At 40.2% G+C, this 25104-nt stretch overlaps 2 protein-coding genes across 4 annotated transcripts in view; both read left to right on the forward strand.

The window, feature by feature from the left end:
* The first annotated feature begins 1609 nt into the window (after positions 1-1609).
* Positions 1610-20536, forward strand: CALM2 (calmodulin 2). 2 transcript variants are annotated; one of them, XM_014343809.3, is made up of 7 exons: positions 4474-4589; positions 8577-8622; positions 10270-10300; positions 18049-18192; positions 18318-18424; positions 18844-18979; positions 19895-20536. In XM_014343809.3, the coding sequence occupies exons 1-7, from the start codon at positions 4489-4491 to the stop codon at positions 19921-19923; spliced, it is 594 nt and encodes a 197-aa protein (XP_014199295.1). In that variant the 5' UTR covers positions 4474-4488; the 3' UTR covers positions 19924-20536. The 2 variants fall into 2 exon arrangements, with proteins under 2 accessions (XP_008974499.1, XP_014199295.1); XM_008976251.4 differs by lacking the exon at positions 8577-8622 and having other exon boundaries at positions 1610-4589.
* Positions 20537-21311: 775 nt separating this feature from the next.
* The window catches only part of STPG4 (sperm-tail PG-rich repeat containing 4), a 72507-nt gene continuing 68714 nt past the window's right edge, over positions 21312-25104 (forward strand). Inside the window, exons 1-2 of one of the 2 annotated variants that reach the window (XM_055108006.2) lie at positions 21312-24154; positions 24274-24445. The gene's annotated coding sequence lies outside the window, so the exon portion shown is untranslated. Of the gene's footprint in view, positions 24155-24174; positions 24446-25104 lie in introns of those variants that run through there. The other variant, XM_055108005.2, reaches the window with a different exon arrangement.

The raw sequence follows: 25104 nt of genomic DNA on the forward strand, positions 1-25104 counted from the left end.
TGGAGAGTGGACCTGAGGATGATGTTGACAATGGAGATGGTAATGATGATGTCTCTGTTCCTTTGTGTTTCTTTTCTCTTTCTCCACCTTTGCCCAAACTTCTACAGATCACATTCTCTAGGAAGCTCCCTACTTACCCATTAGCTTGTCACCATGTGCTTCCATGGTCTCCCACATTCATCTTTAGCACAGCACCTTTCTAGCACCTCATAGGCTACTGGTATTTATAGAATGAGTGGTCATGGTTTCCAGAGTGACCCACCAACCACCCTGGTTTGCTTGGAACTGTCTGGTTTTAGTATTGAAAGTCTAGCATTCCAGGAAAACCTCCAGTCCTAGGCAAATCCAGGAGACTGATCACCCTTAAACTGACATCTGAAATTTTTTGAGTGAGCAAATAAATGATTGTTAATATCAAAGCTGAAGGTACCCAATTTTTCCTGTGTGTATGTGAGCAGAAACCCATTCAAGGTATCTGGGGGATTCATTTCCTTCTCTGTACTCTTCAACTCTCATCTCAGCAAAACATGACCTGGCTGGATTCCTGACCCAGCTCCGTTTTTTCCCATAATCTTGGAGGAAGGATAGTTTAACTTTCTGAACCAGGGCTCTTTATCTGAACCACAGAACAAGAAATTGATTTCAGTACTATTTTCTCAAGGCAGGTACATAACTAGTACCATTCTAGATGCATAGAAGTTGATTCAATACATAATTCAATGCCTTAGGATATTTAGGGTTTATTTCTTTTATCTGTTGAGAAACACATAGGCCTTAAAATCAAGAATGCTACTGGGGGCCAGACACAGTGGTTTATGCCTCTAATCCCAGAAGTTTGGGAGGCTGAGGAGGGAGGACCTCTTGAAGCCAGAAGTTTAAGACCATCCTGGGAAACAAAGCAAGATTCTGTTGTCTCTACAAAAAATTTTAAAAATTAGCTGGGCGCACTTTGGGAGGCCGAGGTGGGCAGATCACGAGGTCAGGAGATCGAGATCATCCTGGCTAACATGGTGAAACCCTGTCTCTACTAAAACATACAAAAAATTAGCCGGGTGTGGTGGTGGGCACCTGTAGTCCCAGCTACTCGGGAGGCTGAGGCAGGAGAATGGTGTGAACCCAGGAGGCAGAGCTTGCAGTGAGCCAAGATTGTGCCACTGCACTCCAGCCTGGGTGACAGAGAGAGACTCTGTCTCAAAAAAAAAAAAAAAAAAAAAAAAAAAAAAAAAAAAAAAATTAGCTGGGCGCAGCGGTTTGTGTCTGCAGTTCCAGCTACTTAGGAAGCTGAGGCGGGAGGATAACTTGAGCCCAAGAGTGAGGCTATAGCAAGCTATGATTACGCCACTGTACTCCAGCCTGAGTGACGATGAGACCCTGTCTTAAAAAAAAAAAAAGCTACTGTGATTGTCCCTTTGCCCTTCACCTTGGTCATCAGCACAGATGGCTGGAGGAGGGAAGCTATGGGAAGGAAGTGTCAAAGGATAGGGCTTGTGTTATCTCTGACCTGCAAATTGAGGAAGAGGTGTGGAGAGGAAGTACATTCTCACTTTCCCAACATGGGCAAAGGCAGAGAGCTGTAAGGTTTTACCAGTCAGGACAGGAAAATTCAAAGACAACCACCTTCTTGGCCTTGACATGTTGGTCATCACCAACCTTCTCAGTGGCAATTGCCAAAGTCAGGCAGCACTGTATGTCATGTTGTGGAAGACAAATGCTCTATAAATAAATTGACTTGAAACAGTCTCAAATACACATAAACCACAATGGCTTTAAATGTAACTCTTGACTTTTTTCTCATTTTCTTTCTCTTCTAAGAAAGGTCAGCAAGGAAAGTTCTGCAAGAGAGGCTTTACGGAAATTCAACCTAAGAAACCTGGGAGGACTTTTATGTATCTGTTGTAACAAACATATTTCACACCTAAATATTTGTTTAAAAGCTCCTGGAGCCTTTAAACTCCAGAGATGGATACATACATCTCTGAGCACGCACCTGTATTTCAGACTTAACGATGCACTTGTTATATGCTAGACATCAATCTTTTTAAAAACTCATTTTCTAGAGGAGGTGATTATTCATTTTGTCATTCAATTTCCCATCATTAAAAATTTCATGCAGTAAAATCACTGCATACTAATGGGGTACTGTGTAAAGAGAGTATTTTTAGTGACTAAGTTGAAAGAAAAGATCATTGATGGCTCTTCCATCTGACGATTTGAGGAGTAATCAGAGACAAATTTCTGAGGAATACCTTGGAAAGACCTGGAAACTACCAGAATGCAGAGTAATGAAACGGAGGCCTTAGGGCTCCGTTTTCAGCTCAGATTCTGAAGCAGAGGTGTCCGCTTTTAAGTAACATTCTGTCTCAATGGTATTCCATTCACAGGATAAAGTTAATTAAATCTCCTTTCCCCCCACCATCATTACGTCACCACATTAGCGAGGACAATAGAAGCACAGGGTCCTGAGTTTGCACTGACTGGTCATTCATCTGAAAAGAAGGTCACAGGGTTGCCAATGCTAATTGGAAGAGCATTTAATGCCTGGTTTGCATGACTGAAAGAAAGAGGACCCACCTCTCGCCTGGCAAAGAAAAGATTTTTGATGGTGTGAGAAAATGTCTAACTTGGCTAAAGGAGGTTAAATTCCACTGAAGCCTTCCAAGTGGATGCAGGTAGCTGTTAGCATCAGAAATGGTCTTGCTGGGCAGGGCAATGTTCTCTAGGGAGCTGTCTTCAGTAGGCAAGATTTCACCTTGGCTTGCAAAAAATGCTGTTCACTGGGTTTTAAGGGTCTACATGCTTGTGCTTTTTACTGGAAAATTCTCAGACCTTGATATGGCCTGTGATGATTTTTTTTTTTTTTTTTTTTTTCTGAGCTGGATTCTACCAACAATCTTCTTAAGGAACTGCCTTTTGAGATTTAAACCTTATTCCTCTTTAATTTCCCAGCGTCCTCTCTGCCTAACGGGGCTGGCTGTCTACTTTGGGCTTTAGTAATGCCTATCCCCTTGCAACTCCTCCATCATACCACGCAATTACACACCTCCGGGCCTTTGCTGTTACTTACTTCACCCAGAACTTGCTCCCTTCTTTCCTCCCTGCTTTTTCCTAGCCCATTTTATAACATTAGACAATTTAGGAGTTATCTTCTCTAGGAACCCTTTTTGGAACCTCTTATAGAGGACTAAGGTCCTCACCTCTGCATCTCGTAAGCCCTTCTATAGTTACAATTATAATCAAACCGAGTTTACACAGTAGGTGTTCACTATCCACCTGTTAAATTTTTCAGGTATGTACGCCTTTGTTTATTTTGGAAGGGACCAAGCAGTTAGTTTTTATGTGGCTTTTAAAATATTCATTTAAATCTGTGGAGTTAGAAATCCAAAAGGGCAAATTTCCTATGAAGGGGAAGGCATATTATAGTGACCAATTGTTGGAGTCCTACCCTGTGCCAGGTACTTTAACACTTTACATTAATTCTAATCTTTGCATAATTCTAATTTCCTCAATATTCTTTCGAGATAGGTCTTATTGCCTGTATTTTACAAGTGAGGCTAAAAATTAAATGACTCACCCAAGGTCTTGCATCTGAGAGAGGGACCCAACTAACTCATGCCCAGCTCTGTCCAATCCAGAACCCTTTAACCCCACGATAACAAGGGGCCATTTCGAGAGACTAATCCCACTGAAGCTCGGATACTGTGACTTTTGAGTTACTTTTCTTTTCTGGTAAATTACCCCTGGCAAAGAACGCGAAGAGGAAGTATAAACGAAATACCCTTTGAGATTAGCCTGTCAGCTGAACAGCTACATTTGCCCGTGTCCAGATTTACATGGGTTTTGTGAGGGCGTGAAATGAAGAACGTGCGGCTTCCATGAGGCCCAAACACTAGGTTAAAAAGCTGAGTTCAGGGTACGCGTTTATCGGAATCTTTCAGCTTCATTCTTTATCGGCTTAAGGTGTTTTCGTCTACCCCTCAATAAGGGGCGGGAAAGTGGGTGAGTGTGGCAGGGAAGGATACGTGGAAGAGGAAGGTTCTCCAGACAAGCGCAAGGCAGGCGACTCTGCCGCCTGGCGCAGTTGCCAGGACAGCGCGGCCCGAGCAGCAACGGCAGAAGCCGCACCGCGTCTCGGCGGCGGCGGCGGCGGCGGCGGCGGCTGCGAGTCCGGGTGACGCATTGCAGGTACAAACCAGCCAATCAGAGGCCGGCTCAACGACCATCGGGAACGCATCGCCGCCACGATGCTCCTCCGCGCCGCAAAGTAGCGCCCCTCAGGGGCCGCTCCACCGGCCTTTTAACGGCTCGCTGGAAATGAAACCCACTTACGTCATCCGTTCGCCCACTTTCCTTGATCTCTTGCCTCATCGACCAAATAACTGTGAAGAAAGGGGTCCCGAGAAGAGTTTGAGGGGAGGGGGTTGGCCGGGACTCGTTTGCGATGTTCCGTTATCTGCATGCGGCGGAGGGATCTGGCGGAGGGAGGTGTTTATGAGGCGCTGGGGGCGGAGGAGGCGAATTAGTCCGAGTGGAGAGAGCGAGCTGAGTGGTTGTGTGGTCGCGTCTCGGAAACCGGTAGCGCTTGCAGCATGGTGAGTGCATCGCTGAGCTGCCGGCGCTGGGCCTGTGGGGGGAAGAGACTGGAGCGAACTGACTAAAGAAAGGAAACTCGCCTCCCTTACACCTTCAAGGAGTGGTTTCTGCCAGAGGGATGGCGCGAAAGAGGCCAGGGATGCCCGCGACGGTTGTGTCGCAGGTGCTCCCCCACCCCCATTCTCGTCAGGGGGGCTTCCTCTAGTGAGTTGAGGGCCGGACGCACAGTTCCCGAGGTGGTGAAGCTCCTCGGGGGCTTGGCTGGAGGAGGATGGGTCCGGGATGAGGGACAGCCCAGTGCACGGGAAGGAGAGAAAGTGAAGGAAGGGAGAGAGAGAGCGCAGAGACACTTCTGTCGGGCGTCTGGAAAGGTCAAGCAGGGGCCGAATTCAATCCACCCGACCGACGGTTAGTGCGGGCGCCAGGAAGCGCCTTTGTCCGCTTGCGGCCGCCATGCGCCCAGGGGGCGGGAGGAGCGCGCGGGGCCCTGGGGCGAGCGCCGGCGTCGCAGTTAGCCCGCGTCCTCCGCGTGCCGGGATCCAGGGGGCGCGCGGGCGGGCGGGCGGGCGGCGCGCTGTGTGGGCCGAGCCCGCGCGGCGCAGGGAGCGGCCGGTGGGGGCGGGGCGGGCGAGCGCCTCGCGGGACCCGGAGCCGCCGCCCCGCTCGGCCCCGCTCGAGCTCCAGCTGCTGTGCTGGCACCTGCAGGACTGCGGAGATCTCCGTGGCGCTGCGGGGCCGTGGGCGGGGATGGGCGGGGGAGGGGGGCCTCGACGGTTTCCCATCCCCCTCTGGCAACCCTAATCTTCCTTCTCCATCTGGGCCCTGGGGCGTCTTCCACCACCCAGGCCGGATGCTTTAAAAAAAATTGCTTTTTAAAGTGTCTGTCGTTGAAAGAAATTAGTTTTACCCCCGAAGTCAGGGGCGCATCCTCGCAATATACATCTCGTTAGGGAAAGTGTTCGGCTCCAGCTAGGGTTCTACAAGGCGTTTCTTGTTCACCGCCGGAGGGAAGCAGGCTCCGGAGTGACTGCCTTCTGAAAGTCGGTCTTGTAACAATTGGATGGATGCCTTTGAAGAGCCCCTGTCCCTATTCTATGCTTGAAAACAGCGTGCAGTCCTAATGTTCAAGAACCACGACCACATAAAAACATTGCTCCCCTTCTGCTGCTTTGAAAACGATCCCTAAATTCCGTGTAGAAGTTGCCAGGTCGTCTTGACGTACACTTCGTTTGTATGATGTTTGTCTGTCAAATACTGTGATGGAAGAGTGTATGCGGGGGAGGAGCAGGGAATTTTTAAAAGCATTTTCCGGTCACCTCAGACTGGGAGATCATGTTCTTTCCTGAAAAAAAAAAAAAAAAAAAAACACCTAATGAGGGCGATGATCTGTGATACTTACTTTGTGGTTCCTCCTGCCAAGTGGTTACAGCGATGGGTGTGTCCAGGAGGCAAGGTGACATCTTAAACAGGAGTTAGGGATCCTTGCCAACTGAAACCTCCAGCCTGTATGGGTGTGGGGAGAGGATTTCACCTTAAATAAAACTAGCGTTCATTGACGTTTGATGTATTTGCTTCATCTTGATACTTCAAATGTTATTCTGAATTTGAATGTGCTGGTTACATTTGCTTTCTTAAAGATGTAGTTACAGGCATATGTAATAAACAGTACAAGTTGTGGAGTAAGCTTTTTTTTTTTTAATAAATGAAGGGTAAAGTTTTCTTCAATCAGTTTTGATAATTGAATCAGTAATTCGAATAGATTTTTTCTTGGTAGAGTTGGTATCTACGCATTTGTGGTCCCTTGCCCAGTGTTAAGCTTTTGTAGTTACTGTTTGTATCACTGGTGCTTTGGGGGTTTTCTGTTAAATTGACAGCTCTTACTATAAGAGACAAAGTCGAAAAAAAAAATCTTAATAAAAATTGACAGATACCATTATTTGTGACAGATACAGTAAATTTGAAAATTGCCTTCAGATAACTTCATAATTAGAGGACTGAGATTTTACATTAGGAATCCAATTTTAAAAAAATTAGCCGGACATAATGGCCTGTGCGTGTAGTCCTGGCTAGTCAATGGGCTGAGGCAGGAGGATCATCTTGGGCCCGGGAGTTGGAGACTGTAGTGAGCTATGATCACACCACTGCACTCCCTGGGCAACAGAGTGAGACCCTGTCTCTCAAAAAGTAAAAAAATTAGGACCCCAAGTTAAAGTATAAAAAATTTTATATGGAAGTAAAGTAAGATTGCTCATGTAACTCGAGTTTACATGTAATCAACATATGCTCATTGAAAACGGGATTGCTTCAAGAGGACTTTGAGTCCAGGGTGATTAGGTAAGTAAAAGATGTAAAAAGGTAGAAAATTTTCGTCACTTGAGTCTAAATAATTGTTCTTATAAGTGCCAACGCCTGTTTCTGTTAGGCTGAGAAGATCAAAGGATTTGGCTCTTTTAACATATAGAAACCTCTAGCTTCAGCTAGAATTTAGGCCTTTAGTAATAGCCCTAATTTTTATGAAGCCATTTTGTTCCAGTGATCTTTTGGTGAGAGATGCTATGTAAGTACTATTCTTCAGAATTAGGTGTCTTTTTACCCTAATGAAATAATTTAGATTGCTTTTGATACAGGTAAAACAAATATCCTGGCTTCCATAATTGTAGAAAAAACTTCATATAGGAATCCTTTGTTGTATCAAAGTAGCACCTGATGGGAATGAACAGACAGGAATGGATGAAGGATAGCAGTTTGCGTTCCATTTCAAGCCTATGGGCTCACACATTTATTCAGATAAGAAGACCACCTTTCACTAGATAAACTCCAACAGTATTCATGCATACTTTTGAATGGCATGTAGGAAATGTTTGATAGGTACATAATGTATTCACTTCAGGTCACTAATGTAATACAGGGTCGTGCTTCTTAGTGTTGACAGATCACCTATGGTTCTCCAAAATGAACATTCTAGTACAGGAGGTCTAGGGAGGAACCTGAGAGTATACTAATGCCTAGGAACTTTCTCTGGAGTGGCAAGAGCAGTGGGAAGAATTATATCAATAGCTACAGAAATAAGGGAGTAAGAAGAAGTCATCTCTCTAGTGAATTATTCTTCACTTTACTGAGATAAACATACATGTAAATGAGCTTGAGTTTTCCCAAAAGTATAATTCTTCTGGTTCTTCTAAGAAAATGGCACTCCCTGGAAACAAGGAAGAACCAAATTTATTCGCCTTTGTAGCAGTTGGGAAAGTTAGTGCTAGGAAGTCTTCTTGATTTATAGTAGGCTTTAATCTGGATATTGCTGGTAAAAGTTTATTCTAAAACCTGAACTCTGGATAAGTAATACAAAAAGCTTCTCAACCTTCCAAGCAAAATTGAGAGCTTTCAGGTTATGTGAGTAATTTGGTCTCTTGGGTGCTTAATTCATTCCTTGAAGCTCATTTTTGTGATCTCTTCCAAGATTGCATTTGCTTGGAGGTAGGGAGTTAGACAAGATGGTATGAGGTCCCTAAATTTTGACTTTCCAAGCAAAATTGGACAGTGGTTCCTTAATAGCTAACATCCTCGTTTCTTCCTAAGGCTACTCATGTTTCATATATAGTAGCCTTCCCAAAATCCCATCCCCCCCCCCCCCCCCCCATGTAGAGAGAACGAACCTGTCTCCCTTCCTGTACAGAGTACGGGATCCTTCAACTTTCACACAGGCTGCAGTGTCGGCCACACATTTAGCTCAGCTTTTTTTTTTAGCCTTAAAGTGATGTCAGCTGCATCTGTCGCTGGGTTGCACCTTGTGGATTTAGTTTGCATAAATTTTCTCAGCTTAAACAAAGTTAACATTGAATAGAGTAAGCTTACCATAAAGGGCTTAATAAATGCCATGCATGTCTACATTCTGTGTGGAAATTGAGCTAGTCAGGTTGATATTTAACATTGTAGGTTCTTTGTTTAGTTAATTTATATGAAATAATGGTTACCATTTAACTCTTTAGGTTAGCTTTGTACATAGCATCTCACTTTGCACAACAACCCTGCAAGGTAAGTATTGTTGTTCTTGTGCTACAAATGAAGTTGACTGAGAGGAGGAGTACCACGTCCAAGGTCACACAGCTATTAAATGGCAGAGCTGGGATACTGGCCTGTGACTCAGAACTTGATGCTTTCCCCCCACGCCATGCATGCCAGGTTGCCCTTCCTTTCAGAAATGGTGGAAGTCCTGCAAAATGCAATAAACTGAAGTAACGTAGCTTCTATTAATACAAAGTAAATAACTCAGATTTACTGGATTTTAAACCTTATTCCTTGGGTAAACAATCTGTGACTGACTTCACACCAAATATTTGTTGGGGGAGGATTTGGACTTTAGGGATAAAAGTGGATACATTTTTTATTTTACAAACTCTGTATTTGAACTTAATTATTGGCTCTTCAATTTTACGTTACCAGCTTTTTTTTTTTTTTTTAATTGAATTTGATTTACATCGTGGTCAAATAAAAATTGTTGAGCAGGGAAAATAAACTACTTTCTGGATTCCTTCCCGAATTTTCTCATGTTGTGCCCTAGAGAAAATGTGTTCCACATTAAGGTGTTACTTTTCCCAGGGGTGTGTTCATTTAAAAAGAATGAAGCCAGGCAATGTTTATTTTTCTTTTACCTACAAATAAATGAATGGATTAATCATTGTATACTTGACTCCCATGTTGGTAGGGATTTTAGATAGGAGGCTATTTCTTGTCTGTGCTTCTCAATACCCCATAAGCAGTTGCTTCATGGATGTATATACTAATAAGCAGTGAAAGAAAGTGCGTGTTCAAAGAATACAACAAGGAGTCTGGATATTTTGCAATCATCTTTATATATTACGGTGCTCTGAATTAAAAGCTAAAAGTTACTGGGTATGTCTGACACCTTAGTGCTTTATCTTGGTTCTACTAATTTTGTGTGCCCCACTCCCACTTAACCCTAGCCTCATTCCTTATCTGTAAGATAGGGGATAATACCATTGTAAGGTTATTATTAAGATTGAATAAGGATAAAATTTATAATGGGTTTTAGCAAATGGCAGAAAATATTTTCTGAAGAAAACCAAGTGCTATTAAAAAAACATCACAAGCCTTGGGCTTACTTTGGGATTTTAAAAGCCAAGAGAAAATGGATGGCTGAACTTTCAAACATTTGGTAAATATTATAGTATTGTAGTTCAGAGCTCTGGATTCTTTGCATTTTGCCTGCTGGGTGAGAAGGAATAAAAGCTTGTGCCTTTTTTTTTTTTAAATCACTTTAATTTCAAAACAATGTGTTTAACCATTTGTGGGAGTAATTTTCATTTTGTGAGCCTGAAGCATTTTGATTCAGTGGGAATTTCTGGTGATTTATATCTGGAATAGAAGTGAGCTTAAGTTTAGCTATTCTAACGTTGAAAAAGGAAGCAATGTTTCTATTGGATTCTAAAGTATACTTTCAAAAATATTCTGAAGTATTTGTATATCTTAAACTCGGAGTTAAGACAGCTTAGCTTTGAAGATAAGAGAAACTAGATGGGTGCATTTTCCATCCAGATGTGTTTGTTGCTGGAACTAAATGAAACAGTACATGGTAACCCTTGAAAGGTTTTAAACTTGTTTCTGTAACTGCTAATCTACATACTCTCAAGTCACTAACCTTCCTCTTTGATCTCTTTGTAGGCTGACCAACTGACTGAAGAGCAGATTGCAGGTGAGAAATACTCAGCTAGATTGTACCCATTAGATTGTTATTATAAATTGAATAGCCAACGTCAGAATAAGAGACTTGTATGAAATAATTGACTTTGGTATATGTCATGGATACTAACATATGGGTATAATATAATACAGTAATTCAACCTGCTTTGGCAAGTGGGATTGTAAACTTGCCGATGGAAGATGTGCAGGGCTAATTGTAATTAAAGACATGTATTTTAGTTTGCGTGGATATACTTTGGAGCCTTGTGGTGTAGTGGTGGTCTTTGTTTTGTTTTCTGAAGACTACCTTAGTATAAAACAGGAATTCTGGGCTAGCTAACACGCTAGAAAAGGAGGCCAAGAAGTAACTAAGGCAACTTGAAATGGAGAATCAGAAAAGGAACAATTGAATTTACCCTAGTTAAAATTAGCTAACATTTTAACCTAAGAATTGCATGTATAATCAATCAGGGAATAACCATTTCTCAAGTGAAAAAATTTAAGAAGTTGGCATTCTATTCTATAAATGTCACTGTAGCAATGTAGATTTTTCTCTTAAAAAGCAGTGACAGCTGTTGAAATGAAGCTGCTTAAATCTTGTCCCTTTTAGTTTGCTATGGAAGTATGCAAAATTATTACATAAAACCTGATGTCATGTTCTCTTTATGCCATGCCATAGAACATTAATACTTTTGATTTATCCTTGTACTTTGAGATGGCCGGTTAATGTCAATGTTGGGGAAACTTTTTTTTCCCCCCTTGCTGGAGTTTTTTTTTTTTTTTGAATTGTAGTGTTGAAATGCTTTGCAAACTATTCCTTTGTTTTCATTAGACACTTTTATTAGCATGAGCACCAATCAGTTTATTTGCCACAGTTTTCACAGTAAGCAGGAAGGGTTTGATAAGAGCTCAAAAGCACTTGAGCACTTTTTCTTACGCTGGAGAAAACTGAGAAGCCCAGTTGGAACTATATAGCGCATTTAAAGCAAGCTCCCCACTTCCATAAGCATATAGAAATTTGGGGGATACCAGAATTACACTAGTCATCTCAAATACTATTTGATAGGACTGTAGGTAGAAAGCTATTAGTATTAAAGACAAATTTAAGCAGGTTTTATTTTTACTTATTGTGTAATTTGACTTAAACTTAGTTTTTACTTTCTGAGGTTGGTAAATTACGTGTATTGAATGTTATGAACAAAAAGCAAACAGTTTTGGGAATAATTTTTGTTGTTGTTGAGTTACACTGTTTTAAAGGTATCACCTATTTGATCTCATGTCTCCTCAAAAAAAATAGACTGGGCCTGATGGCTGGTAATCTTATCACTTTGGGAGGCTGAGGCAGCAGGATCACTTGAGCCCAGGAGTTTGAGACCAGCCTGGGCAACATAGTGAGACCCCATCTCTACAAAGTAAATGTATCATCAAAGTGTTTTTCTGAAGTAGTTTTTTTATAAATATACTGTCTCCCTCCCAAACTGTCTCAGGCTGTCTAATACTTTCACTCTTAAACTCTGACCTTCTCTAATACATTTCTTAATATTCCCAGTCAGGTACAGGCACCTACTGTATGCAGTACAGCATGTTCACTTTAGGGTAGAAAACGTTACTCAATGTGCCATTGCATAGTTGATGGTCTGCTCTCTTAAACACAACTCTTTAAAAAGAAAGTTTGTTGGCCGGGCGCAGTGGCTCACGCCTGTAATTCCAGCACTTTGGGAGGCCGAGGCGGATCACTTGAGGTCAGGAGTTCATGACCAGCCTGGCCAACGTGGTGAAACCCCATCTCTCCTAAAAATACAAAAATTAGCCAGGCATGGTGGCGTGCGCCTGTAATCCCAGCTACTCAGGAGGCTGACGCAGGAGAATCACTTGAACTTGGGAGGCAGAGGTTGCAGTGAGGCAAGATCGTGCCACTGCACTCCAGCCTGGGCAACAGAGCGAGACTTTGTCTCAAAAAAAAAAAAAAAAAAAAGTTTGTGTCTATTGAATATAAGAGGATCCCTCTTCAGTGATTGATAGCATTTTTATTTTTTGATTTATTTTGAGACAGTTTCACTCTTGTTGCCCAGGCTGGAGTGCAATGGCGCAACCTCCGTCTCCCGGGTTCAAGCTGTTCTGCTTCAGTCTCCCGAGTAGCTGGGATTAGAGGCATGCACCACCTGGCTATTTTTGTATTTTTAGTAGAGATGGAGTTTCTCCATGTTGGTCAGGCTGGTCTCAAACTCGCAACCTCAGGTGATCCACTCGCCTCAGCCTCCTAAAGTGCTGGGATTACAGGTGTGAGCCACCATGCCTGGCCTGGTAGAATTCTTATAAAGAATACTTGTAGTTCATCAAAACTGTGACATTCAGGACCTGTTCTCTTTATTGTCTTTAAGTTAAATCCTATCTTTTCTTGGCTTTCATCATAAAATTAGGTTTCCAATGGGAGTAGAGGGAAAAAAATCTGTTCTTAGGTTCTCTTCTTATCCTACCTTTTCCTAGACCACAGATTTCTTTAAAGCCATTCCTTGGACCTCCAGGTTTCAGTTAAGATTTAGGGCAGAGGAACCAAAACTTCTATGCTACTAAAATAAAAATCATGTGCGGTCAGGGACCTTTTTGTTCTACTTTGTAGGCCCGGTACCTGCCACATAGTAATCATTGAATATTTCTTGAATAAATTTTATTCTCAATGAGTGTGTAACACAAAAAAGTCCTAGAGCACTACTATTCTAAGATTTCTGCCTACTCTCCAAATCCCTTCCTCCCAAATTTGGTATATTTCAGTGTTTACCTTTGCGATTAAGGCAATTTTTTAATCTGGTAAATTGTAATTGTTGGTGGCTGGGCATGGTGGCACATGTCTAATCCCAACACTTTGGGAGGCTGAGGCAGTGGGATTACTTGAGCCCAGGAGTTCAAGACCAGTCTGGGCAACACAGCAAGACCCTGTCTCAAAAAAAAAAAAAAAAAAAAAAAAAGAAAAAAAATTTTTTTTTTTTTTAGTTTTAAGTGTTGGTGACCGCTAACATCCTTGTGTAGATGAAGTTACTAAATTTTTTTTTTTTTTTTTTTTTTTTTTTTTTTTTTTTTTTTTTTTTTGAGACGGAGCTTCACTCTCTTGCCCAGGCTGGAGTGCAGTAGCATGATCTTGGCTCACTGCAACCTCTGCTGTCCAACTTCAAGCAATTCTCCTGGCTCAGTCTCCCAAGTAGCTGGGATTACAGGCGCGCACCACCACACCCGGCTAGTTTTTGTATTTTTAGGAGAGATGGGGTTTCACCATGTTGGCCAGGCTGGTCTTGAACTGCTGACGTCAGGTGATCCGCTTACCTTGACCTCCCAAAGCGTTGGGATTACAGGCATGAGCCACTGTGCCCAGCCTAAAATTTTTTATATTACCTGGTCGTATAGAGCATTCCAGTCTAGTATGACATCACTAACAAGTTCATTTTGTTGATAACTCTGCCATGATGTCATTAGTTGTTGCTGTTTGACTTTTGGAAGACTGATAGGAAAAATGTACAGTATTTTTTCCTTAAGAAGTCTGTACCTAAACTTTCATTAAATTTTCAAGGTCCAAATTTGTTTGATAAAAATATTAATATTACTCAATGTATAGCAACAACTGCATGAAGCGCCAAAAGAGTTCCAGTACATGATCTTTAAGGGATTATTAAGTTCAGAATTTTGTGAAGAAATAGAAGTTAATAAACAGTCATTTGATTTGTTTTGTAATTGTCTTGTGATAACCTATTTTAATAAAATTTTTAAAACGTTATTTTAATAAAATTATATGTTTAGGTAATAAACTAATTAGGGAAGGCCCTTGGAGTTGCTAATGAACAAATAAAACTTGAGTAATAGATTTTTCTGAAAGTTTCAGTTTGGTCAGCTAAAATGGATTTTGGTAGGTTCCTTATACCTATCAATTATGTAGAAGATAGCTGTTCTGTGGCATTTAGGACCTGTTCTCTTTATTGTGTGTGTAGGTTTTGACTCTTGGATTAATTTCAAGTCATTCCTGGGAGTTACTGTTTAGAATTATATGCTTCTGTACTTAAAGATTATGCTAGTTTTGAAGTACAGGTAAACTGTAAAGGCAGGTGAATTAAAATTTTACTTTGGGGTTTATTATTTTGAGTTTTTACAGGTATTTTTTACTCTTTAGTATAAAAATACAAGTAAAAATTTGGAATAAACCTTGACCTTTAACAGAAATGTTATTTGTTCCTTTCTTGAATGAATAACAAATGGTATTAGCATAGATACGGTTTTATTTTCTGCATTTTACTTATTCTAGCAAACATTTTAAGTGTTATTAGATTTTTAAATTTCTTGAAAGTTATACATAGTCTTACACTATGCATCTTCCAGTATTTAGCTTTTTGTTAAATTGTGTAATAGAAAGGTGATTACTGCTAATGAAACATTGGGAATTTATGCACCTAATGGTGGTGTTAAAAGATACCCATAGCAGAGAATGTAATATAAACAAATACCTCAAAGTCCTTTAATTTTCTTGTAACCTAAATTAGGTGAAAGGTGCAATGTGTCTGAACTCCAATATATGTATTTCTAGATATTTCTACATTCTGTTTAAAAACAGTAAAATTGAAATGTCTTTATCAATTGTGCTATTTGTAGGTGGAGACTCCCTGATCTATTTTTGTCTTTAGGTTGATCTAGGTTAGCACTGTATACTATCTTCATAAAATCAATTAGTGTGGTACGAACCTTCTGATTGGTATTAGATGAGTTCCTCTATAAACCAGTAATATTTAAATAAGAAAGAATGCAGTTAGGAGGCAATTGTAATAGCCCCGGCAAAGGACGATGGAGCCTTGAACCAAAATACTGGTTGTAGAGATGGAGGAAAAATCAGGCAGTATTTAAATGATAGAATTCGAGACCTGTTGACAGATTTCAGACTGAAAGAGTTAAAAGTGGCTCTTGGGCTTTTGCTAGTACCTTTAGGGTTGCCTGGGAGTATAGAATTCATTTTCATATATTTTGCTTGTCATCAGCCAGGGGAGCTATATCCTGTAGACAGCCAGAAATAAAGATATTTATTGAGCGAGATGGGTAGACTAAAGATATCTTCGTTGTAAGTGGGTATAGATGAAGTGGCCAAGGAGTGGAAAAAAAAAAAAAGGATAAAATTGGTCACATCTAGACATAAGAGACAGGAGTAAGAGCCTTTGGCAGTATATGGTAGGAGGAAAATCAAAGTACTGTTATGAAGGCCAAGAAAAGTTTTGAGAGTTTTTCCATGCAGTTTTGGATGCTGCAAAAAAATGAGATAGTCTTTATCTTGACATTTATTAAGTATTTATTTGTTGGACATAGTTCTAAGTGTTTGACACATACTAATTTTTTTATGGGGGGTGACCAGGTGAATACCCCTTGTGGGCATGGTATACTGTGTCACCCCACTTACTGGGCGCATTTATGTCATTTCACAGAAATGAGGAAGCTGAGGCAGAAAAGGTTTAGTAGCTTGTCCAGATTGCATTGCCAGAAGAAGAAACAGAGCTAGGAAATTCTAACCCAGTAGTCAAGTTACAAAGTCTCATTTTAGTTTCTATGCCATATGGCTTCACATTGAAGCATACTTGATGGATTGGGTGACTGACTAGTGGTCATTGGTAAACTCAGCATTTTCAGGTGATGAGTTGGAGCTGGATGTCATTTTAAAATAGTGGATTGTTTGGAGAGAGGAAATTGGTATGAGTAGTAGTGCCTTCCAAAATTTGGGGAGGGATAAGGGCAAGCATTTAAAATATAACTAAGGTTTCAATTTAGTTTTAGGCTAAGCGATGTGAAGATATTTATGTGGTAATGGGCAAATTAGTGGAAGAATAGTTGAGTCCAGGGAAGAGGTAATATGGAATGAAACTGGAAGGTGTACGCGAATTGGAGTAGGGATAAGCAGGCAGGGAATAAATTGGCCTTGGACCGTAAAGAAGGTACACCATTTCTTACACATGTGTCACATAGATTTTCAAATGTATGGCTATGTTGGGAAAGCTTAATGGCCCCATGAACTTGGAAACTTTTTGTATTCATTTGCTGATAGGGTCTAATATTTTCTGGGAAATGACTTACTTGGAAAATACTAGCTTTATTATTTACTGATTGGTATAACTTTGCAGTATCAAAGTTAGTCTGTTTTAGTTTCTTTCTTTTTTTTTTTGAGACAAGTCTCACTCTGTTGCCCAAGCTGGAGTGCAGTGGTGTGATCTCGGCTCACTGCAACCTCCACCTCTCGGGTTCAAGCAGTTCTCCTGCTGCAGCCTCCCCAGTAGCTGGGACTACAGGCGCACGCCGCCACACCCAGCTTGTGTGTGTGTGTGTGTTTGTGTTTTAATAGAGACGGGGGACTACAGGCGCACGCCGCCACACCCAACTTGTGTGTGTGTGTGTGTGTGTGTGTTTGTGTTTTAGTAGAGACGGGGGACTACAGGCACACGCCGCCACACCCAGCTTGTGTGTGTGTGTGTTTTAGTAGAGACGGGGTTTCACCCTGTTGTTCAAGCTGGTCTGGAACCCACCTTGGCCTCCCAAAGTGCTAGGATTACAGGTGTGAGCCACTGCACCTGGCTTGTTTTAGTTTATCTGTAAATGGTGAATGAAGCCAGGTAGTCTGGAGTGTTGCACCAGCAGGAGGTTTCCATGTAATCTAGTGATGTATTAGAAGGAACATATAGCCGGGCACAGTGGCTCATGCCCTGTAATCCCAGCACTTTGGGAGGCAGAGACAGGCGGATCACCTGAGGTTGGGAGTTCGAGGCCAGCCTGACCAACGTGGAGAAACCCCATCTCTACTAAAAATAGAAAATTAGCTGGGCGTGGTGGTGCATGCCTGTAATTCCAGCTACTCGGGAGGCTGAGGCAGGAGAATTGCTTGATCCTGGGAGGAGGAGGTTGTGGTGGGCTGAGATTGCACCATTGCACTCCAGCCTGGACAACAAGAGCGAAAGTCCATCTCAAAAAAAAACAACAGCAAGAAGGAACATACTATCACAACAAGATGTTAAGGAATAATCAGTTTCACTATATAAGGTTGGGGTTTTAATATTCCAAAGAAAGCTCAAAATGATCTTTGTTCTCAGTGACATGCATTTAGCTAAAACTGGACATTCATATCTTGATCAGCCCATTGTTATAGACTCTTTATATAGTCCCTTCTCCTGCCTTACTAGAAAGGGAAAGTAGCCTGTTTTAATTTAGTAGGTGATTGATTTAGACATAGTCGCTAACTCTAAACACAGTATACAGAAACAGTTTAATTACTCTGTAGAAATACATATTTGGGTACCAATAGTCTTATTTTTGTTTTGTGAGTGTAGGTTAGGTCTGTAATTTTGAATTATGTTCCACAGAGCAGCTTCAGTGACAGAGGAGCCAGTCATTTGGGGATTTGGTTCTTTTCCTCTGTAAACCTAGGATAATTTTACTTAGGTCAGCATGAAAGTACAGTGGTATGATTGGTCAAAGATATATTTGAAATATTATCATAAGGTATCATAAAGATTGGTTAATCTTTAGGAGTCAAAGTCACATTTCAATTGCTACCTCCATTGGTATTTTTCCGTTAAAAGTTTTTGGGTTTTTCTGAGACGTGGGGTCTTACAGTTTGGCCAGGCTGAAGTGCAGTGGCTATTCACTGGCACGATCCCACCACTGAGTAGGCTTTAAGAGTTAATACGTTTCATTTAGGTTACATTTTATTATTAATCTGTGTATTTGGATTGTGGTCTTTCTTTCAAACAGAATTCAAAGAAGCTTTTTCACTATTTGACAAAGATGGTGATGGAACTATAACAACAAAGGAATTGGGAACTGTAATGAGATCTCTTGGGCAGAATCCCACAGAAGCAGAGTTACAGGACATGATTAATGAAGTAGATGCTGATGGTAAGTCTTCAATTTTGGGGGGTGGGAGGGGTTGAAGAAGTGATACTTAGATGTTTCCACTAAACCTTTGCTGTTTGCTTATATGTTTCCACTAAATCTTTGATGTTTCCACTAAACCATTTCAGGTAATGGCACAATTGACTTCCCTGAATTTCTGACAATGATGGCAAGAAAAATGAAAGACACAGACAGTGAAGAAGAAATTAGAGAAGCATTCCGTGTGTTTGATAAGGTACGTCAAGGACTGGATATGTTAAATTTTGAGGATGAAATGAAGATACCAGGACTCATTATGAAGACTTGTGTTTTTTTGGTTTTTTGTTTTTTGTTTTTTGTTTTTGATGATTTACCAACATTTTAATTACCAAGCAAAAGCTTTTTAAGAATTCAGTATAGACTTTCTAATATATGTATTGCGTTCATCTTGTCAAAGGAGGTGTCACTTGACTTTGGGACTAGGAAATAATGATTTTAATGTAGGACATTTTGCTTGGCTCTTAATGACATTTGTAGGTCAACTGTGTAGATTTGTATGCATTTCTAAAGTATGTTTTTCCCTCAATGTGAAATTTAGTAGTAAACTTAATAAATTTCCATTCCAACTCTCAAGTCTATAATTTGACTCAGAAACTATACTAAATTTTTTGCTAGGATGGCAATGGCTATATTAGTGCTGCAGAACTTCGCCATGTGATGACAAACCTTGGAGAGAAGTTAACAGATGAAGAAGTTGATGAAATGATCAGGGAAGCAGATATTGATGGTGATGGTCAAGTAAACTATGAAGGTAAATGTTTCACTCTCACGCCTCATTCTTCACTTTGATTTTTAAGATAAGAGGTGCTTTGTTAGAGAACTGATCGAAATTAGTGACCCTTCCCCCCAAATTAGGTTGCTAAAACAGTTACTTATATTTAACCTTCTTAAAATTCAGAGTGTTGTCTGCAGACTAGGTAACATTGCTCTGACTTGAGAACTTAATTTAGAAATATTTACTATCAGGTTCTATCCCTACACCTGGAATCAGCATTTTAATAGGATTCTTGAGTGATTCATGTATAAAGTTTGAGAAGCACTGTTCAGTGTTTGTGTGATTGTGGAACAATGTGGAAAGCAAACTTATTCCAACTTTCTTAAAATGAAATTAATGTGACTTTTCTTTCCCTGCACTGTATTATCTTTTTTCTTTAATTGGCTTTAGTCTGAAACTGAAGTTTACATGTGCTTCAAAAGTATCGTATCTATTAACTTTAAGATGGCCATATCAGGAAGCAAGGCATTTAGAAACTGAAGGATTTTGAGTAAAACTTTGTATTTTTTTCATGATGTAACTACTTAACTTAGAAAAGAGCATAAAATGTAATGCTATAAAAATTAAACCTAGCCCATAGCATTGAATTTACAATATTGTCTTGTAATCCAGCAGACTTAAAATTCAAGTCTAAACTAAGATAGAGCCAAGAATGCTCTTTTTTATATTGGCCTATCTAAAGCGTTAATTTGGCTCTTACTAATAAACCTGAATAGTTATGGTTAATGAAGTTCCAGCCTGGGCAATAAACTAGCTTCCATCTGTACTTAATGGTAATTCTGAGGAAAGAGAGGAATGGAAAGAGTACTCAGTAATTGAGTAAATGTGATTTTTTTTTTTTTTTTGGTCTTTTGCTATTGACTCATTTTTTGTGTACTTCTTCTTTTTCAGAGTTTGTACAAATGATGACAGCAAAGTGAAGACCTTGTACAGAATGTGTTAAATTTCTTGTACAAAATTGTTTATTTGCCTTTTCTTTGTTTGTAACTTATCTGTAAAAGGTTTCTCCCTACTGTCAAAAAAAATATGCATGTATAGTAATTAGGACTTCATTCCTCCATGTTTTCTTCCCTTATCTTACTGTCATTGTCCTAAAACCTTATTTTAGAAAATTGATCAAGTAACATGTTGCATGTGGCTTACTCTGGATATATCTAAGCCCTTCTGCACATCTAAACTTAGATGGAGTTGGTCAAATGAGGGAACATCTGGGTTATGCCTTTTTTAAAGTAGTTTTCTTTAGGAACTGTCAGCATGTTGTTGTTGAAGTGTGGAGTTGTAACTCTGCGTGGACTATGGACAGTCAACAATATGTACTTAAAAGTTGCACTATTGCAAAACGGGTGTATTATCCAGGTACTCGTACACTATTTTTTTGTACTGCTGGTCCTGTACCAGAAACATTTTCTTTTATTGTTACTTGCTTTTTAAACTTTGTTTAGCCACTTAAAATCTGCTTATGGCACAATTTGCCTCAAAATCCATTCCAAGTTGTATATTTGTTTTCCAATAAAAAAATTACAATTTACCCAATGGTTGCTCTGCATCTGAGTCATTTAACTGTTGAAGTCTAATAATTTTGAAAATAAAATATGGCATTGGTTTCTGCTTGGTATAGTCTAGATAATTTTTTCTCGTGTGGGGAAGCATATGGAGATGGGTGGCAGAAATAGTGAAGGTGGGAAAGGAAGGAGAAAAGGACTGGAAAAGTGAGAAAAGAGGGAGAGAAGCACAGAAAATAAGAGGAACAAAATAAGGGGTGTAACTAAGGAGAGATTGAAGAGGAAGGCCGAAAAGATGGGGATCTATGGGGGCTGGCTTAGTGTAGTCACCTTTTGGGGGCCACCATCATGCGTGCCCACAACATTCTTCCACCACCATGCCTGTCGTACTGTGCTACTGTGTTAGACCCAGGACACCTGTGAGTTCCCTCTGTGCCCACAGAACAAGATGGTGGCAGTCATGGGAAAAGAGGGGCAAGTTTTTTGTTTTGTTTCTTTATCCAGATTGTATTTGACAACTTCAAAAGGCCCAAATGAAAGACTCAAAAACTTAAGTGTACCTAGCATGGGAATTGGCATAAAGTAGGTATTTACTGTTTCCTACCTTTATAGTTTTCAACTTTGGCGTTTGTCCATGTTGACTTAAGCTGTGCAATGATGTTTTAAATGTTTGCATGTTCAAAAAAAAAAACACCAAATCTAGTTGGGGTGAGCATCCTTATAGTTTTACTTCTATTAACTAATATTTTATTCATTGTGCTTTTTAATTCTATAAGATGAGAATTTTCAGCTTGCCCATCTGCAACATTTTACAAAAAAAGATGTGTTTAGGAGTAAATTGGCAATGACTACACCTTGTTTTAGTTTTTGCTGGCTTCTATCATTGCTTTCTCTATAATTTGAGCTACACCAAAGGTGGTTATCAGGGTTTTTATTTTTTTAAACTACCTTTTAAATGCTTCATGAAAGATTCCATAGCAAATCAGAGCCAAGATTAAAACATTGAGTGTAATTGTTACCTGGTTATTGTAGCTACAAGGTCTTTAACTTCCCAGGGGTAATTCATTATTTGGCAGGTTACTGCCCCATTGACTATCTTAATACTACTATTAGTATGTTTTAGAGCAAGGGAAGTTACAGGCATTGATAGTTCTAATGGTATCACATACTCGGGTAATCAGTTAAATAGGAAGATTTTAGATGTGCACTCTACTCCCCTTAATTCGATGATGTAAGTTTTGTCGAAAGGAAATCCAAACAAGGTTTGTTTTTTGTAGAGACAGGGACTCGTGTTGCCCAGGTTGGTCTTGAACTCCTGGGCTCAAGTGATCCCCCCACCTCATCCTCCCAAAGTGTTGGGATTATGAGTGGGGCTTTTTTAAAAGTTAAGTGAAATAATGAAAGTAAGGCCCTTAACATTGTCCTTGGCATTTGCATTAAGTGTTCCATTAATTGTGCTATTAAACCAGTTATGACCCTGAAAAATGAGGGACTTGGGCAGTCAATTGGTGTTTTTCCAGTGTCATCAATGAGGTTTATATAAATTGATGTCAAGGTATAATTAACAAGGACAACAAAGGTAGGAGAAACATTTTTTGGGCTCTTCTATGTCATAATTGGTCATTTCTATTGTTGAAATCTTTACAAAAGTCACGAAGTCTTGGCATTTTGGTTTTACAGGAAACAAGTATAGAATGATTGTATAATTTAACTGTGGTCATAATGAGCTGGGTTCAAATCTGTTCCAATGCTTCCTACAACATAATCCTATTGGAACCCAGGACTGTGATATCACCTTCAAGTTGTGTTTTTGTTTTTGTTTTTGTTTTTTTTAGATGGACTCTAGCACTGTTGTCTGGGCTGGAGTGCAGTGGCACAATCTCGGCTCACTGCAGCTTCCGCCTCCCGGGTTCAAGCAATTCTGCGTCAGCCTCCCGAGTAGCTGGGATTACAGGCGCCCGCCACCACGCCCAGTTAATTTTTTGTATTTTCAGAAGAGACAGGGTTTTACTATGTTGGCCAGGCTGGTCTCAAACTCCTGACCTTGTAATCCGCCCACCTCGGCCTCCCAAAGTACTGAGATTACAGGTGTGAGCCACCTCGCCCAGCCCCACCTTCAAGTCTTAACCATACTATTAGTGTTATATTAATAGGATTTTGGTAATTGTACCAACCATAATACTGTCTGGCATGTTTGCTCTCAGATGATTCTCCCAATAAACCACTATTGCAGTTAAATATCACCCTTGGTGTAACATATTTTCCTAAAATTTTTAGAAGACAGCAACAATTTTAAAGATCTGATATGTAACAGAGGCACTGTTGAGCTCTATTATAGATATGTATTCTCAAGAGAAATGCCTCTCCCCCTTTTTGAAACTTAAAATAATCTGGAAATAAATCTTAGTGATACTATATAAGATAATGTTTTCTTAAAGGAACATTTTGTTTATCCTACATGCTTAATCTGCTTTGTAGATAGTCCTTGAAATCATTGACCCATGCTGTTTCTATTTTTGAGATACTTAAACTATTTTCTCATCTAGATGTTCCCATCTCTAATGTCACACCTTGTATGGGTTTCTGGACTTCTCTGTACCTTTCATATTCTTTTAGTCTCGAGGGTACCAGTCCCTAGTCTGCTGAGCCAGTTTTACAGTCTCAGCCAAAATAAGAAAATGAAATGAGGCACAGGGAATGGACTTGATTAATCTCTTAACATTTGTGAGAACTTTGGTATTGCCTCTTCACTTTCTAATTTCAGTTGTTCATTTTAAACCTAGTGCCTGTTTTTTTTTTAAGGCTATGTTAAATGAATTTAGAATCCCAGTATTTTAAGAAACTAGATGAAGTCCTTTAGTCTCTTGCTCCTCAAAAAGTCACCTACAGAATCACCCAGGAGCTTGTTGGAAATGCAGAATCTTAGGTCCTGCCTCAGAATTGGAATCAATCTGTTTTTTAACAAGATCATCAGATATTTTGTATGCATATCAATTTTTGAAAAGCACTGCTGTAATCTAGTCTTGGATTTACTTAGAGGGGAAAACTAGTCAGTGGTTTATTCAACAAATATTTTAGTCCTTGTGTTCAAAGGGGTCAATTAAAAACCCCGTGTTTTGGGTGTTTAAAATTAGAGGAGAAACGATTTGTCATAAAATGAATCTTCAACAATGATAGGCACAGGGACCTTTGGGACTTAGTGGATTAGGCTTAGAGGAGCTGACCCTTGAGATTTTCCAGGTGGTCAAAGAAAAGAATAGCATTTCATGCAGAAGAGCTAGCATATGTGGAGACAAACAAATGTGAAGATGGCATGTTTGGGGTTTTTGCAAGCATGATACAGCAGAGCATGCCATCCTAATAAGAGAAGTGGCCGGGTGTGGTGGCTCAACCTGTAATCCCAACACTTTGGGGGACCGAGGTGGGTGGATCATGAGGTCAGGAGTTCGAGACCAGCCTGACAAATATGATGAAACCCCGTCTCTACTAAAAACACAAAAATTAGCTGGGCATGGTGGCGGGCGGCCGAGGTTGTAATGAGATCGCGCCACTGCACTCCAGCCTGGGCAACAGAGTGAGACTTCGTTTCAAAAAAAAAGAAAAGAGAGAAGTGAGAGACTGGATTGTAAATGTTGCTTTTGTCCTAAAGGTAATGACAGCTCACATTTACTGACTGCACTGTGGCAGACATGGTTGTGAACATTTCAAGTTAATCTTTTTTATAACCTATGTGGATAGGTACCAATTTTATTATCCCCTTCTCTATAGACAAGGAAATAAGCACAGAATAAGTCATTATATGCAACCAGCGTCCAAGTCCTGGTAGTCAAGGGAGGAGAGTGATTCAAGAATGAGGGAATAATCAATGCAGCAATGAAAATTGAAGGCCAAGTTTCATAAGAGCTGAAAATCCCCACTGGATTTGGCACTTGGATCCCTGGTGAGTTTAAGTGCAATTTTAATTAAAAGCTGTGTGCAGGCGAGATTAAGATGTTTTAAGGAAAGTATGGGAAGTGAGAAAAGAGTCCATATTACTCTTGAAAGTTTGTAAAGGGAAGCAGAAACTTCATGGTATAGGGCAGTGAAGCTCTAGAGTCAGGTCTGGATTTTAATTCTGGTTCTGCCATTTGTGTGTGATGCTGAGTGAACTGTGCTAAACGTCCAAGGAAACCTTTGTTTCCTCATCCAGAAAATAAAACTAATACCTACTTTGTAGGGTTGGTGTGAAGATTAAATGAGACTAACGTGTGTGAAGTCCCTGGAATACAGTAGGTACTGTATAAAATGAAATTAAGGTTGTGGAGGGTTTGTTTTTAAAGGTGAGAATGTTCCTAGGTTAAGAAGAAGCTACAGCCTAGAGAGGCTGACAATAAAAAGGGTCTATACTGAGAAGAATGGGGTGGTCTGTGGTTTCACAGCTAGTGAAACCGGCTGTGTCTGGTGCTCACTCCACTCTGCAAGTCAGAAGCAAGAGAAGTCAGCCCCAGAGTTTCTATTTGGAGGAGCTTAGAAACAATCTTAGAAAGTGGGTGCTAAGGCAGATTTCTCTAAGTATGCCTACCAAGCACACTGCCTCCCTGTCTGGGGTGTGCGATTGGT

The sequence above is a fragment of the Pan paniscus genome, chromosome 12 (genome assembly GCF_029289425.2).
Source record: "Pan paniscus chromosome 12, NHGRI_mPanPan1-v2.0_pri, whole genome shotgun sequence".
Classification (NCBI taxonomy): Eukaryota; Metazoa; Chordata; class Mammalia; order Primates; family Hominidae; genus Pan; species Pan paniscus.

What these genes read in the sequence shown, in the direction of transcription:
- CALM2 (XM_014343809.3), top strand. Translation starts at nt 4,489, where the DNA reads ATGAGGCGCTGGGGGCGGAGGAGGCGAATTAGTCCGAGTGGAGAGAGC. An exon ending in CCGGTAGCGCTTGCAGCATG is followed by an intron (nt 4,590 to 8,576) that starts GTGAGTGCATCG and finishes TTAACTCTTTAG; the next exon opens with GTTAGCTTTGTACATAGCAT. An exon ending in TAATGAAGTAGATGCTGATG is followed by an intron (nt 18,193 to 18,317) that starts GTAAGTCTTCAA and finishes AAACCATTTCAG; the next exon opens with GTAATGGCACAATTGACTTC.